Source organism: Schistocerca piceifrons, chromosome 1, assembly GCF_021461385.2.
Source record: "Schistocerca piceifrons isolate TAMUIC-IGC-003096 chromosome 1, iqSchPice1.1, whole genome shotgun sequence".
Taxonomy (NCBI): domain Eukaryota; kingdom Metazoa; phylum Arthropoda; class Insecta; order Orthoptera; family Acrididae; genus Schistocerca; species Schistocerca piceifrons.
In genome coordinates, this window is record NC_060138.1 from 795,476,996 (window position 1) to 795,493,895 (window position 16,900).

At 38.4% G+C, this 16,900-nt stretch overlaps 1 protein-coding gene across 1 annotated transcript in view; it reads right to left on the bottom strand.

Annotated features, from left to right (window-relative positions):
* Positions 1-16,900, bottom strand: part of LOC124789507 (ubiquitin carboxyl-terminal hydrolase 8) — a 243,680-nt gene that overhangs the window by 43,459 nt on the left and 183,321 nt on the right. Inside the window, exon 12 of the mRNA XM_047256895.1 lies at positions 10,056-10,286. Within this exon, the coding sequence (XP_047112851.1) occupies positions 10,056-10,286 (231 nt within the window). The remainder of the gene's footprint in view (positions 1-10,055; positions 10,287-16,900) is intronic.

The window sequence follows — 16,900 nt, forward strand, 5'->3', positions numbered from 1 at the left end:
TAAGTTATTGAAAATGTGTGTTCCTGAATAATGCACACCTTTTTGTAAATGAGTAAGTGACTTTAAATCCTTGTGAAGCCTATTCTTATTCCTAGTATTGATTCCATGAACTGAGCTATTGGTTTGAAAAAGTGATATATTTTTAATGACAAATTTCATTAAGGAATAAACATATTGGAAAGCAGTAATTAGTATCCCTAATTTCATAAACACACATCTGCAGGATGTTCTTGAGTTCACACCAAATATAGCTCTTATTGCATGTTTTTGTACCCGGAAAACTTTAGCTTGTCTTGATGTATTACCCCAAAAAATAATCCCATGTGATATAATGGAGTGAAAGTAAGCATAGTATGCCAGGTTTTTCATTTTTATATCCTCTATGTCTTGAGTTCACACCAAATATAGCTCTTATTGCATGTTTTTGTGCCTGGAAAACTTTAGCTTGTCTTGATGAATTACCCCAAAAAATAATCCCATGTGACATAATGGAGTGAAAGTAAGCATAGTATGCCAGCTTTTTCATTTTTATATCCTCTATGTCTGACAGAATTCGCATTGCAAATAGATATTTGTTTAGACACTCCAGCAGTTCTGTGGTGTGCTCCTGCCAGGTGAATTTATTATCAAGCTGTAATCCCAAGAATTTAACACTGTCCACTTCTTCTATCTGCTTCTCGCCATATGTTAGGCATATACTCGTGGGACACTCCTTACAAGTTCTGAACTACATGTACCATGTTTATTCAAAGTTTAGTGACAAAGAATTGGCTAGGAAACAATGATTAATGTCCACAAATATTTTATTAGCTGATATTTCTAAGACTACACTTGATTTGCTATTTATTGCAATGTTCGTATCTTATGCAAACAAAACAAACTTGGCATCTGGTAATGTTACTGATGAAAGGTCATTCATATACACAAGACTAGTTTCTGATTTGCATTTTCTGAAGAGAGTTGACACAATTTTATGTGCCTGACAGCCAATTTGTCCAAACATAGATATTAGATGGTTTATTTTGGTGTGAGATGGCTACTGTCAAGTTTGCTTGGCTTCTGTCACTTATTTATGTTTGAGCTATAAAAGCACTGATCACCTGGCTGGTTTTCCTGCTTCATTTCAGTTACCTAAAAATTTGAACATATTTCTCCCGAATCCTTGTCCTCTGTGAAAGTGCCAATCATTTCTCTTACACCCCAATATGGCATTATATGTATCCAAGTCTTGTCTGTGATAACCTTAGTTCACTTCATGAGCAACTTTACCTTTTCTCTATACTCTCACTTGCACTAGATTCTTACATTCTGCCGTAATAATGGTCATACTCACAAAAATCCAGGGAGGCAGTCAGCTTCACTCCTGGATAAAATTGGGATCTAGTCCACACTAAGTATCACTAGGTCTTGCTTTACACAAAAATTGAATGACTTTCTGGCATATGGATGATTTACAAAAGCCATTTGCATGCTGGCCCGATGAAACAGATAGAATGTCAATCAATAATTTTGAGTATCAGACAAGAACCTATGTACCTGGTAGAACACAAGGAAATGATGCTTGACTGTCTGCACAAGCTCACCAGCCTATGCATAGAGACTGGCAAATGGGGCTTGTTCTGATTCTATTGCAGTCTGCATCTGTGTCTAGTCATATCACCCTCATAGTAGATGGCATTAATATCTTTACAGATGTGTTTCTTGCTGGTCCTTAGAACCAGCAATTGTAATGAAAGTGCATCACACAAAGGCTTTATAAAATTGGAGCCAGCCTGTTCTATCAGGATATCACCCTTTAAGATAGGTGTCTTGATTTACTGTGCTTTTAGATCACTCAGATGTGATGTCCAAGAGATTTTCTTATCAAAGACAAGGACCAAAAACTTCACAATGGTGTTCCTCAGAACTAACATTGGTAGATTTGTAAATGCAGCTCTAACTGTGGAAATGGATGAAGTTTTTGATAGTGAAAACATGAAAATAGTGCACTGTCCACACCTCCAACCTCTGTATGGATATCAGCAACTTCCGAGGAGGATCCAAAAACCACAAAATAGTCCAAAGTATACTAATCAGATTCATAATGATATTAATGACAATAGCAAAGGTTGTAATGTTTAGAATGCTCACCTGAAGGACATGTTCTCTAGTTCAGACCTGTCTCAAACAATTTCAACTCCTTATCTGAATCGGTAATGTGAAAGATCCATAAAAAATGGGAAGACATCCTGTGATGTCCCAGTGGTGTAGCTTTCTGAAGATATTATGGCTCTTAGTGCTACAGGGTTTCTCAAGATTGAAAAATACGTAATGCTTATGTAGGAAAACCACTTCCAAAAGGGTGAGGTTATCAATGACAGAATAATACCAATATCATTCAAAAAGTGATCCACAGATAAATACCACCTCCTCCTGAACCTAAATTGGGAAGAGCTAAGCAACTGTCTGGAGCTGGGAACTGAAACATGCAAACATTTTACCATTTGCTCCAAGGGCTGTTTTCTATACAGTTCATAAGGGGAATGTTGTAATATCTAAATGTGCAAGAAGAGACCTTCCTTGGCTTCACAAGAGGGATTAGGATGGTTTTCTTCCACACATTGGGCAACTATCTCGTTCCAGCTAAACAGCATAGGGGGCACTACTTTTACTGCCCAATGAGGTATCATAGCACTGTTTAATGCACTGTACATGAGCAGATGCCATGCCATGAACAACAGACAATCCCAAATCCAGGTCTCACATCGAGAAAGGTTGGGTTTATAGAGTTTCTCATTCCTGGAACAAAAGTTACAACTGCCTCTCTCACTGATGACTCTGAGCTGCCTGAAGGCCAGTTGCTGAATGGCAGTAATGCTACATCTGTCAAGTATTTTTCTATGTCTCTTGATCTGGTACACAGACTTGCACTAAGCATTAGCGCACCTCCTACTGAACCCAAATACCCTCTAGATAGTCTCTCCTGTGAACCTGTGGCAACTTACACAAACCAAAAATTACTGATTATCTTCAGTTGTGATTTAATTAATGCCAAAATGTCTAAACGAAGTTACTTTCTAACAAAAATCTGGGTGAACTCAAAATAAAATGTATAATTTCTTTTTCTTGTATTTGTGATTATTTGCTCTTGTTAATGAAATATACTACCTTGCATACATTTTGCAAGACAACTGGCTAGGTCCTTTTAAGCTGCTTAAAAGATAGGCAAGTACTAATAGGCACAGTAAAAGAGAGTAATGCATTTTCTGTTTTAGTTGTGTAACTATAACATTTACATTCTTTTGTCTGATTTTCAAATGTGTCCACACTATATAAACATTACGAGAAGCCACATAGGCTTAGAATCTCGTCAATACATGTGCAAGTTCAGGAGACTACTGAGTAGTAATCAGAAGAACTTATATGGAGAACAGTACAATTTTCAATTTTCCTTTCCCAAAATTGTCTAAAATAGAAAACAAACCATTTTTCATTTGTAACTTTCGATCTGCCTATAATTTTAGCTTTTGCCAATGATTATCTGCAGGAAAGGCCAGAGCACTGATTCAAACATATTCCATATGATAGCTGGATAGCCCTACAACTAGATTACAGCAGCAAACCGTTTAACTATTAAGCTCATGAAGAGACATGCACACAATTTCAATAAAATAGGAATGCCAGAGGTGGACAATAGCAGTCATACACTTTATAAAACACTAAGTGTAAAATTCCACAAGGATTTATATTAAAATAAAGTCAACAAATGGTTAAAATAACCGAGAAATATCATTTGGTATGTTTTGCAATTACAATATCTCATGCTGTTTCCCTTGAAGACTAGGAGCAAGCTTATTCTGTACAGTCACACTTATTATTACAAAATGATCTTCTGGGTGACTGTAACTGCGGCGAATTTATTCAGAGAACATGAGCAGTTAAAGTATTTTGTAAAGTATAGATTTACACGATCAGCAGAGGCCTCTTCAAAGATCTTTTAATTCTCGCACTCATTTCACAGCAAATTTAATTCTTAAATGTAAACTCACCAGATAAAATATTAGTCATACCCTTAAAAGTGCATGTTGGTCACTTGGGACCACTGTAGATGGTGTAGTGCTGGTACCGTGCAGTCACAGGATCTTCCAACACAGGTGTTAGCCTTGGCAGTGAGATGGTGTGTATATGGCAGTTGACTGTATGGGATTTCACAGCGAGATAGTTTGAAAAGAGAATAGCAGAAAGAAGCTATCATGTTTTGTTGTGCCCAGGACTAGAATGTTAACGAAGTTGCCTGATTTGTTGGTGTTCAATGCGAACTGCCCACAGTGCCTACAAGGAATGGTATACCACTTGCAGCTTTGAATATGTGATAAGAATAGCATTTATTAAAAGATTCTGACCAAGAGGGACCAGAGCTGAATGCTGCACTTTGTCAATGACAATCAGTTTCAAAGCTGACAGGGATTATGGTTGTCAGTGAATGCAGGTCTGTCTCAACCAACTTGAGAGTGAAAACAGTGAAGGGAGTTGGATCCAACAGACATCGGGAGTTCAGTACCCTGCAAGGGGACACTGATAACAGCTGCACATAAAGCTGCATGCCTTCAGACGCAACACAGAAATTGGACAGTAACTGGCTGAAATTGTGCAGTGTGATGTGAAGAGTTGTGACTTTGCCTATTTCTAGACAATGCAAGGCATCAAGGGAAATAGTGGCCCAATAAGGCATTGAACTCATATTGTGTGGAGGGTGTACTTCAGGCCAGAGGTGATTCCCTGATGTTTTTTTTTTTTTGGGGGGGGGGGGGGGTGTTTTTTGTGCAATCGCTTGGGTCCACTGATTCAGGTTACTGTAACATGAACCAGGATGTTTATATCAACATTCTCAGTAATCTATTGTTATCCTTTTTTCTACATCTTCATGATTAGTATAGTGTGGCTTCCAAGATGACAACAGCTGTGTACTCATGGCTGAAAATATATGATCCCAATTTGAAAAACAATCGAACAGCATGTCACACCCAGATTGTCCTGATACATATCTGATTTTAATTCTACAGAAAAGGTCTGGCTCTATGTATACCAATGAGTGAAACTTAACAATCAATATCCCTACATTTTGCTTGCTCTATGGGATTTAATCATCAATCAATGGTTTCAACTGGATAAGGGCAACACAAACCAACCTGAGAACACTCTTTCTCACCAAATGGAGGTAATCATCACAGTTGGACATGATGCTGCATGTTATTAGTGTGCTGTTCCCTAAAAATTGACTGATTTTTTTGGCTGGTGTACCTCTTTGTTGATATCAATTAAAATCATTTTCAATTTCACTTCATTATTGGCATAACACAATGAAGAAAAGTAATTTCTACATCAAATTTGCCTTCTCATCTAGGATTAAAGGTGGGGACATCTCCAGGAAGTTCTCACTCGATATAAAACACGAAATTTAGAATCACTATAAATTCAAAAGAAAATTAAAAACATACTTTATTGGTTGGTTGGTTGATCTTGCAGGAGGGGAGAGAGCTCATCAGTCCCATCGGATTAGGCAAGGATGGGGAAGGAAGTGCCCTTTCAAAGGAACCATCCCGGCATTTTCCTGATGCAATTTAGCGAAATCATGGAAAACCTAAATCAGGATGGCTGGACACGAGTTTGAACCATCATCCTCCCGAATGTGAGTCCAGTATACTAAGCACTGCGCCACCTCGCTCGGTCATAGTTTATTAGCTGCGTCTACATATTATTCATTTATCTTAACTCACGGATTGATTGCTCTTGCTGGCTGCTTGACAAATAGCAAACTCTCATAGTAAAAATGGAATAACTGTCAGGCTGAGTTCCGACGCAATGCTCGGTGACGGATGCTAAGGTATGATAAAATTTCAAGACAATTCAGATGAAGATCAGTAGTCACTGCAGTTTCTCGCAGTCCGTTTCTGTTTCAGATATTTTGCAAGCAGTTGTTTAGTGGCGGGGCAACACTATTCATATAAAATTGGGAAACTGATTATATCTGAGATAATTCATAGGTATGCAAAGTTATCTGGTCAGAATTAAAAGAGATTCTGATGCTAACACCAGATGAAGAAACATGGGTTGAAATATCTCAATGTTTCCTCATCATTGCATCAGAGCTCTTGATGGTAAACATGTCAGAATACAAACTGTAGAACATCATTCTTATTAAAAAATTGTTAAGGCTTTTGTGGCCACTTGTTGACAAACTGCCTATTGGCTTCTGTCTCGGGTTCTTAGGCTGACGTTCATCTAATGATTTTACTGACGTTTCACCAGCAAGAGTGGCTGGCATTGTCAAAGCTTCACCCTCCAGTTCACCACCGGCAATGGAGGGTGAAGCTTTGACAATGCCAGCCACTCGTGCTGGGGAAACGTCAGAAAAAATCAATAGATGAACATCGGCCGAAGAACCTGAGACAGAAGCCAATAGGCAGTTTGTCATCATTCTTATTCTTCACTTACAAAAATGGTTTCCCTAAAGCTGTTGGTGCCTCACAATTCTACCTTTTGGCTGGGTGGACATTCATGCTTATAGAAAAGGCAGTGACCAGGAATTTTCAGGTTCCATTCTATATTAAAAACTCATTGCAAAGTCTTAGGACATCCCAAAACAAAAACCTTCAACAGAAAATCATGACATTACACTTCCTTACATGATCACACGTGGTGAAGTATTTGGGCTGATGGAAAATTTAATGAGATCCTATGGCATAAAGCAGCTGATTTATGAACAAACTATTATTTACATATTGGCTAATTTCAGCACATATGTACATCGAGTGTACTTTTGGTATCATTTGTAGTACTTGGAGAATACTACGTAGCCTATTAGATATCAGTGTGGCTCAGTCACATCGTAAAAGTGACTACAGTATTTCACAACCATGTTGGAATGAGAGACGGATTGAAACACAAAGACATTTTAGAGAGAAAGCTTAAAAGTGTAAATGGCATCCACAAATGATGGTCCACTTCACCAGCAGATAACGTTCAGGCTAAATTTACCAACTACTTTTATAAATAAAGGTAGACTTGAATATTCCGACCATTACTTGTTACTTGTTAGCAATAAAGTTTCTCTTACTCATATTTTTACCTTGAGTCGTTTCACTCACAGAAGATCAAAACCAATTCTTCCGTGCTTGCCACCTCAAAATTTTATTTTTATATAGTTCCAACACTATATTCTGAATTACTGACCTTTTTTATACTTCATCAAATAGCAGCTCGATGACACTACTTTCACCTTCAGTTTCACTCATTTTTTGTAACATCCACCAAGCAACAGTAACAGAAACACAAACAAACTACACCTGGTGACAACAGGAATGCACAGCCGACTGAACAGCACAAGGGTGCTATGCATCTTTCTAACTGTGTGGCAATACATGTTTATCTGCATCCAGAGATGCACACTGTGTTAACACATGTCAACGTGTGCTAATGTGATGGGCTGTAGGTTGAAAGTTAGATGTTTAAACACACGAATCAAAAACTCGCATTGGATTTCAATCAAGCGAACATAGCCTTATTCTCTGATGAATGCCATTTGGTCACGTAAATTTTAAGCTTCATTGGGGGGGTGGGGGGTGGGGGGGGGGGGGGGTGAGCCATTAAATGTAAATGAGACAGCCGTTTCATTTTTCAAATTCCATTAATTTTCCAATGTTTAATGTCAACATAAGCAGTTTACAGTAGTTCAACAATAATCAGTTATTAGTGCAGTTTGGAACTGAGGGTTCATTTCTTGATGTATAGTTTGACTTGTTCCATATCTATACAGTTTGTGCTTCATGATGGTGTCATTATGAATGAACAGTCGAATGAATGAATGAATGAATGAATGGAGGTGGCCATAAAATTTATGACGACTTATCTTCTGGCTTTTATATTTATTGTTTGTGCAATGTCTCATAAATATTTACAGCATCACAGGTAACTTGAAATATAAGCGGTATCGTACATGTAAGTGAAATGAGTAGGTGAATAATGAAAGTTGCTTATCAGATTAATACTCATTAGATGGGTTCAACTGTTTAAATTACACTCAGACTGAGTGCATTCAAACCAACCAACAGAAGCTCTCTGCAAACAGAAACCACAAGCTTAATGGAAACATTCAATGCAGATTTTTATGAATCTGTCAGTACATTGGCAAAGGAAATCTTTGTCAGTGCCCATACAGTGTATGCAAGAGTTACTGATTTTTGTAATTTTTTTTTAGAAGTAGGTTAAACTTCAACAATTATGCACAAAAGAGTCCAAATTAAGGGCACACCCTGCTGCTTTGTAATGAAGATTTGAAGATGTTCTTGCGGTGGAAGATTTACTAATTATAAATAAATTGAATGATTTTTCTAGGTCTATGCAGTTGCAGTGCATACTGAATGTATACTGTGATAACTACATTGGTGTCCAAAATTAAAGCAACAAACTGCTAAGTCCCCAGCCTGTGTCTAATTCATGATATAATCATACTAACTGTTCACAGGTACCCGTATGGTTATGTTCTGCATGGAAGATTGCATTTCAGTCAAAGGAAAACCATGCCAATGATGAGATCAGGGCACCTATCAAATGGAGTAGTGTTTGTCGGGTAGTCCCACATCCACAATTGCGGCGTACTCAATCACAGACAATGCAGTATGCATAGAGAAGATGCTTACCAGACTCTCTGCAGTGGAGGGCCACAGGAAGAATGGACGCAGGACAGTCGCAAACTCATGTGGCCTGATGGCTTAATATGAATCGTTCTGTTGTTTCTCGGATGTGGCGACAGTTTATAGAGACTGAAACAGTATCATGAAGACAAGAGCAAGGCCAACCATGTGTAACATCAGAAAGAGAGGACTGTTATTTGGCTGTAAAGGCATGACGGTACTGCCTTAGTCCCGCCCAGCAACTGGCATCGGACCTCACAGCAACCACTGGATGTGTTGTACTGTGGCATGGGGATGGTTTTGACAGAGTGGTGTTTATTTTCAGAGACCTGCAGTATGTGTGCCTCTGAAGTTTCTTCATAGAAGGGAATGTCTAGAGTGGAATCGTTAACATACCACCTGTACAGTCAAACAGTGGGCCAGTTGTCTTCTCACAGATAAGTCCCAATTTGGTCTGGAGAGTGGTTCTTGGAAGATTCGCATCTGAAGGGAATGTTGAACACAATTTTGAGACCCGAACATTGTGGATAGAGACCGACTGAGGAGGATCGCTAATGGTGTGGCCAGGGATAACGTTGACCACTCTAATACCTCTTCATGAAATTGTATGGGTGAATCAGAAAGGTTTAACTGCTGTCAGGTATCGTGACAAGGTCTTGGGACCTCATGTACAGGCGTTGCGAGGTGCTGTGGGTCCAGACTTCATACTGATGGACGATAGTGCTAGACCTCATAGGGAATGAGTGGTTGACGTTTTCTTGAAAACGGAAGATACTGCTCACTCTTTGGATTTGAATTCCATAGAGCAGTATGGGATGCACTAGGGAGACAGGTTGCATCATGTCAACATCCACAACCACTCTCCAAGACTCGCAAGCAGCTCCGCAGGAAAAAGGGGTATTATTGCCTCAACATCACATTGCTAACATTATTCACAGCATGCTCCGTTGTTGTCAGCCTGTATTGTTGCCAGAGGTGGTCACACCCTATAGTGAGCACATTAACCAGTTGTTGCAGTGTGTGTGAAAATCTGTTAAGTTGGGGGGGGGGGGGGGATGACACATTTTCATCTACTGTTATGTATATTGCAGTTGTTTATGTTCTGTATTCTATATGTTGTTTCTACTTTGGTATCACCTGTTTATACTGTTTTGTGGCAAAATATACACAAGCTTGCAAAACTTCCATTTTTTGCTTTAATTTTGGACACCAGTGTATTTGCATACAAGATTTTGCAAAGATGTTCTGGCATTTTTTTAAAACAGATATTTTATGTAGGGCAACAAAACACAATAGCAATCCTAACAGGAACTGCTTTTTAACTACCAATTTTGAAGAAGAAAATAAGACATACACACATACAAAGCTGAACAGTCAACATACCTTCAGGTCATCACACACAAAGTATCTGTATTGACCACTCCACAAACTCATTATAACAACAGCTACTGCCTCCACAATGCAGCCTCTTGTATCAGACTGTTTGTTTACATAGTTACGATATGTCCCCTGCACAAAAAATTCTTTGAGTTGAGAAGTATTACTGAGGCATTGTAAAATTGAGTTCATGTAGCATGTATTGCCAAGATTTTTCAATCCGGTTAATCCTCGTTCCTGAAAATGAAAATAAAATTGTGTTAGGAATGAAGTACACGGGCACTCAATTAACAGAAAATATTCTGCCAAAAGATTTTCTGAAGTTAAGACCATTTATAAGCAATCAAAAACACTCCCAACCAAAATTTATCACCATTGACCAAAAGTCTCACGTTTATTACTGAAAGTATAAGAAAGTTTGTGCATATCCACATAATCTTTGTAAAGAAATTTTTTTTATGTGTTGTTTTTATCAGACAGAAGCATCATCCTCAGAAAATTATCAAAATGCTAACTTATAGAATGGAATTCAAATGAAGTAGGTAAATTACAAACAGTGATAAAATCACATTTTTTAATGTCAGAAAATAATTACTTAGAGTCTACATACCTCTCTTCTCTCAGAAAAATACATATAATTTCTCTCATTAACTCTGCCTATTAATTTATTTCCAGGAAAAAAAAAAATTATACGAGGGCATACTGGAAAGTAATGTCTCCAAATTTTTTATGAGGAACTCTTAAAACTTTTCAAATAAAACAAATGTTCCTGAGATTCTACATCTTTATTCTTCATGTCTACATATTCACCATGGCGACAAAGAAATTTTTCCCAATGAGAGACCAGTTTGTTGATACTGTCACTATAGAACGTCTGACTTTGTTGATGGAGCCACAATCTCACCTCTGATTGCACTGCTTCATCACTATCAAAGTGAAGTCTTGAGGTGTGCTTTATGTTTTGCAAACAGATGAAAATCGGGTGGGGCCAAGTCAAGACTGTATGGAGGACGACTGATGACAGTGAACCCCCAGGTGTGTTGGATTGTTGCAGATGTTGCAGCACTCGTGTGTAGTCTGGCAGTGGCATGCCGAAGGAGAAAGTGTATACGAACTCTTCAAATTCAAAACTCAATTACAGCATGCTGTTTCTCAAACACTGACCATTACGTTACATACTGCCATGTTACACATTGCTATTTGGAGCCTTCTAGCAGCAGAGGGTGCAAATACATAAACATGAAGAATACAGATGTAGAATGTTAATAGCGTTTGTTTTATTTAAGAGTTTTAAGAGTTTTCACATACAAAATTTGGAGGCATTACTTTTCAGCACACCCTCGCACATTAAAATTGTGTTGCTGGACCAAAGTTCGAACCCAGAACCTTGTCTTTTGCTGGTAATACCCTTCCTAGCTGAGCTACCTAGCAATGAATTGCAACGTGCCCTCATAGTAACATTTCTGCAGTACCCCTGTCCTACTTTCTAAACTCCTTGGAAACTCTAATGTACACTCTGTTGGACTAGCACCTGTGGCAGAAAGAATATTATAGAGAATGGGTTAGCCACAAGTGAAACTTTCACTCTGTAGTACACATTCCACTTCAGAGTGAAGATTCATTGAAGTAACATTTATTTTCTCAGCAAAACTCATGATTATTAATGTTTTAGTTAGGTACAGTCAATATTGTATTAATGGGAGCAAACCTCTATTCCAGCAATATTACCAAATAAGTAACAAAGGAAACTGTTCTGTGGATACAACCATGAAATATAGGAAGACTAGTTAAAAAAGGAATTTAAAATCTGTGATGTGCACCATGGTAGAAAGAGTCATCATTTGCTAATTAAGATGAGAAACAGGGGAGGCTAAGTGACAGCAGTGTTTTCTTCAAAGCCATCAGTCTTTCAACTGTTTTGATGCTTTCATTTAACTCTTGCTATTCTGAGCTAACATTGTCACTTCTCTCCAAGTACTGCACATGCGCACCCACGCAAGTTTCACTTTTTACCTCACAACACATTTCTCCTTTTATTTACTCCCTTTTTTCTTCCACAATTTTTATTGTCAGCAGGATAATTTACAGATAATACCTGATAGTAATGAACTCATTTCTGGCACATCTGTGCATGCACATGGGTGTGATGGTTCACCACAGCACGTTACCAAGATACAACCAATACTTTTTTGTCCCATTTTGATCTGCTGGCTACCAGACTGTGAACATACGCTTTGATCCAAAATATTTTAACCTGTCAAAGATTCGTCCTGAAGAGGACTGGAGCAAGTTGGTCGAAATGTCGGCAACTTAGTCATTTTAATAGAAAACAATGATGCAGCCCAACATCTAAAATTATTTTATCCAAAATCCAGCTTCCTGTTTGGCCAAGTTTCTTTTGGAGTCTTGGTTTTCAATGCCGTAATTGAAGATCGGTAAATTAGGTGGACTGCAGCTAACATTGCTTTTGCCTAGCATTTCGCAAATTTTCTTCAATGAATAGGCATCCTGCTTTTTCTCCTACCATAAGGTTATAATGCTCAGCTACTCCATTTTGTACTGGCGTTTATGATACATAGTCTGATGTTGGGTCCCTTCCTGTCTTAAAAAAAAAAAAAATCATCAAATTATCTTTCATATATATTTTCTGCTATTATGTGCATGTGAGTACATATTCTTCTTCTAGTTTGGCTTTCAACTAGGTTTTTAAAGTCATGAATTAACTATGGTCCTTCATCTTTATGTCGAGTTGTATGTACACAAATACTTCCCTGGAATAGTCATCAATTAAGTAAAGAAGTATTTGCCCTACTTTGCATCATCAGTTCACAAAAATCTGAGTGTACTACAAATTATGCATGAAGTATTAAATACTCACTCTTACAAAATGCCACTAACCAGACCTTTATGTAGTTCATGCTTCAGAATGCAGATGACCTATCTTTGACACAAGTCTGCAGTGTTTCATTGTAATACTGATTTTCTTTCAAAATTCTGGCCATATGTTTGGTCTATTCGGTATGTTCAATTTGCTAATGACACAATAGCAACTACCTTTTTAAAGGTGTCATAAATACAACAGCCCTGCTGTCACATAAATTCAAATGGCCTCCTTCTACTATTTTACCAACACACACTCCATTCATGCTCAGCTGAGGTATGTATAAAATGTTCTTTACTTTAAAGCAATATGCCTGATGTTTAAAATGAATTTGCCAAATAAATTCTGGGCAGAAAAAGTTTTCACTGCAGTCTACTTAACTAACCAACCCCCAACTAAGGCACTGAAAGACCAGATTGCAGAAGAAGCTGTGAAAAGCAAAAAGCAGGATCTTTGACACATTAAAATATTTGGATGCAAGCTCCTACATTCACATTCTTGCAATTTGTAGATAAAAACGGGACAAAAAGTAGAGTGTTTCTCAGTGTGAAAATTTTGGAGAATGGAAGGCCTATACACTTTTTGAACCAGCTCACCACAGAACCATAAAAGCGATGAGTGTTATGTGTGATGAAGCAACCTCAAAATATCCATCTTTTTGATTTGCAGCTCCTTGTATTGGCTTCAAAATAGTATAAAGAAAAAACTGAGTCACAGGAGCCTAGCTGATTATTTGGTCAATTCATGGACCTGAAGCAGAATTAAATAAAGACAAACGAACAAGAAGAAATTGATCCCAAGCCTGGGACTATCACACCAAGTAGGAGTTCGAGGAATACTAGCTACAGTGCAAAAAATTCTTTAACAAATGAAGTATAAATTGCAAATTCCCACAATTCTGCAGATACTGCTTCAGCTCTGTCATTTCTGTCCTTCAAATGTGAAAGTAAAGAGGCGTTTCACTCAAGTCTCTATCAATATCTGATAACAGTAGCAAGCTTTTTTCACTTCTACTAATCTGCTTCTGATGCCTGCTTTCGCCATACTTGCTTGCTAGATAGTTTTAGTATCCCTCCCTACAGCTGATATCTATTGCCATGGTCACTCAGATTACATCCTCATTTGGACGAGTGCTGCTTATCTGCTTCCAGTGTTAAACTCCTGCAGCACATCTCAATGGCAAACATATCATACCTATTCATGAACACATTCAGAAACTTGACAGTATCCACTAAACGTAAACAACTGCATTCTTTTATGAAAAAAGTCAACTACAACAATAATTTTATATCCCAATCAGTAGAAATTGCACATCCACTAAATCTGTTTTACAATACGGCCATGAAATTTTTGTGGTCAGCGACATTTCAGCATACTTGAACCACAGTTGATGCTTGCAACAAATGCATCACAGTATGGGACTGGTGTTTTTCTATCTTTTAATATGATGTCTGACAGATCCGAATGCTTGACACTACAGTTGACACTTGCAACGGATACATCACAGTATGGCAGTGATGTGATTCTATCTCTTAAAATGATATCTGACAGATCCGAAAGACAGATTGCTTAGCAAATAAATAGAAAACAAACTTGGCAAGGATCAAATGGAATCAAAAATTAAATTGACTGAACTTTATAAAACAGTAAAGAAATCACTCACTTGTGATGGTCAGGAGCCCATTTAGAATACCAAATAATAACACAGAGTAAAAATAGAAATGAAGCTACAAAGACACTCATCAATTCAGGGACATTGATTATGAGAACTTATTTGGGGGCAGGCAGGTATCTACATCTACACAGATACTCTGCAAGCCACCATATGGTGCATGGCAGAGGGTACCACTACTAGTCATTTCCTTTCCTGTTCCACTCACAGAAAGAGCAAGGGAAAAATAACTGTGTGCTTCTTACGCGCAACGTATGTTGGCAGCAGTAGAATCATTTGGCAGTCAGCTTCAAATGCTAGTTCTCTAAATTTTCTCAATAGTGTTCCTCGAAAAGGAGATTCAGGGATTCACATTTGAGTTCCTGAAGCACCTCTGTAACACTTACATGTTGTTCAAACCTACCAGTAACAAATCTAGCAGCCTACCTCCGAATTTCTTCGATATAGTCCTTCAACCCAACCTGGCACAGATCCCGAACACTCACACAATACTCAAGAATAGGTCGCATCAGTGTCTAATATGCAGTCTCCTTTACAGGTGAACCACTCTTTCCTAAAAATCTCCTAATAAAACCGAGGTCAACCATTCTCATTCCCTACCATAGTTCTCACAAGCTTGCTCCATTTCACATTACTTTGCAACGTTATGCTCATATATTTAAATGACTTGACTGCATCAAACAGGACACTAATAACATTGTATCTGAACATTAAAGGTTTGTTTTTCTTACTCATCTGCATTAACTTAGATTTCTCCACATTTAGAGCTAGCAGCCATCCATCACACCAATTAGAAATTTTGCCTAAGTTGTCTTGTATATTCCTACAGCCACTCAACTTCAGCATCTTACTATACACCACAGCATCATCAAGCATCATCAGTAAACAACTGCAGATTGCTGCCCACCAAATCATTTATGTATATAGAGAACAGCAGCCGTCCTATGACGCTTCCCTGGGTCACTCCTGACAATACTCTTGTTTCTGATGAACACTCACCGTCCACTGTTCAAAGTGCCGTCAATGCGAACAACAGGTGACCGAGACGTGTAACCAATGGCACCCCATACCATCACGCCAGGTGATATAACAGTATGGCGATGACGAATACATGCTTCCAATGTGTGTTCACCGTGATGTCACCAAACATGGATGTGACCATCATGATGCTGTAAACAGAACCTGGATTCATCCGAAAAAATGACGTTTTGACATTCGTGCACCCAGGTTCGTCGTTGAATACACCATCGCATGCGCTCCTGTCTGTGATGCAGTGTCAAGGGTAATCACAGCCATGGTCTCCAAGCTGATAGTCCATGCTGCTGCAAACGTCATCGAACTGTTCGTGCAGATGGTTGTTGTCTTGCAAACGTCCCCATCTGTTGACTCAGGGATCGAGACGTAGCTGCACGATCCGTTACAGCCATGCGGATAAGATGCCTGTCATCTTGACTGCTAGTAATAGGGGGCCGTTGGGATGCAGCACGGCGTTCCGTATTACGCTCCTGAACCAACCGATTCCATATTCTGCTAACAGTCATTGGATCTCGACCAATGCGAGCAACAATGTCATGATACGATAAACCACAATCGCCATAGCCTACAATTTGACCTTTATCAAAGTCGGAAACGTGATGGTACGCATTTCTCCTCCTTACACGAGGCATCACAACAACGTTTCACCAAGCAATGCCAGTCAACTGCTGTTTGTGTATGAGAAATCGGTTGGAAACTTCCCTCATGTCAGCAAGTTGTAGGTGTCGCCACCAGCGCCAACCTTGTGCGAATGCTCTGAAAAGCTAATAATTTGCATATCACAACATCATCTTCCTGTCGGTTAAATTTCGCGTCTGTAGCATGTCATCTTCGTGATGTAACAATTTTAATGGCCATTAGTGTATAAATTCTGTACTAATTATAAACATTTGGACGAAGTAGTAATAGTAGTCTTAAAGGATCCATTTGGCTCTATTCAAAAAAGTTAACAAAGTCAGCCATTAATTAATTCCAATGTAATTACAGTTTCATCATCTGTTAATTTCATCATTTAAACAAATAATTCGGCTTAACCCTCGTGGTAGAAGGCCATGTTAAAAAGAACCAATTTTTCGATGTATTGAGTTAATTTAATGAGTTATGTTTTAATTGTAATTTCTGTAAATTAAACATTGAACAATGTATACTTTCAGTACCTATTATTGTGAGGATATATAAAGGCCCGATTTTTGGTCCCGAGATAGTCAGTCCATGCCCAATTTTCAGACTAGGAATTGGAGCTGGTTAGAACAACAACAATGC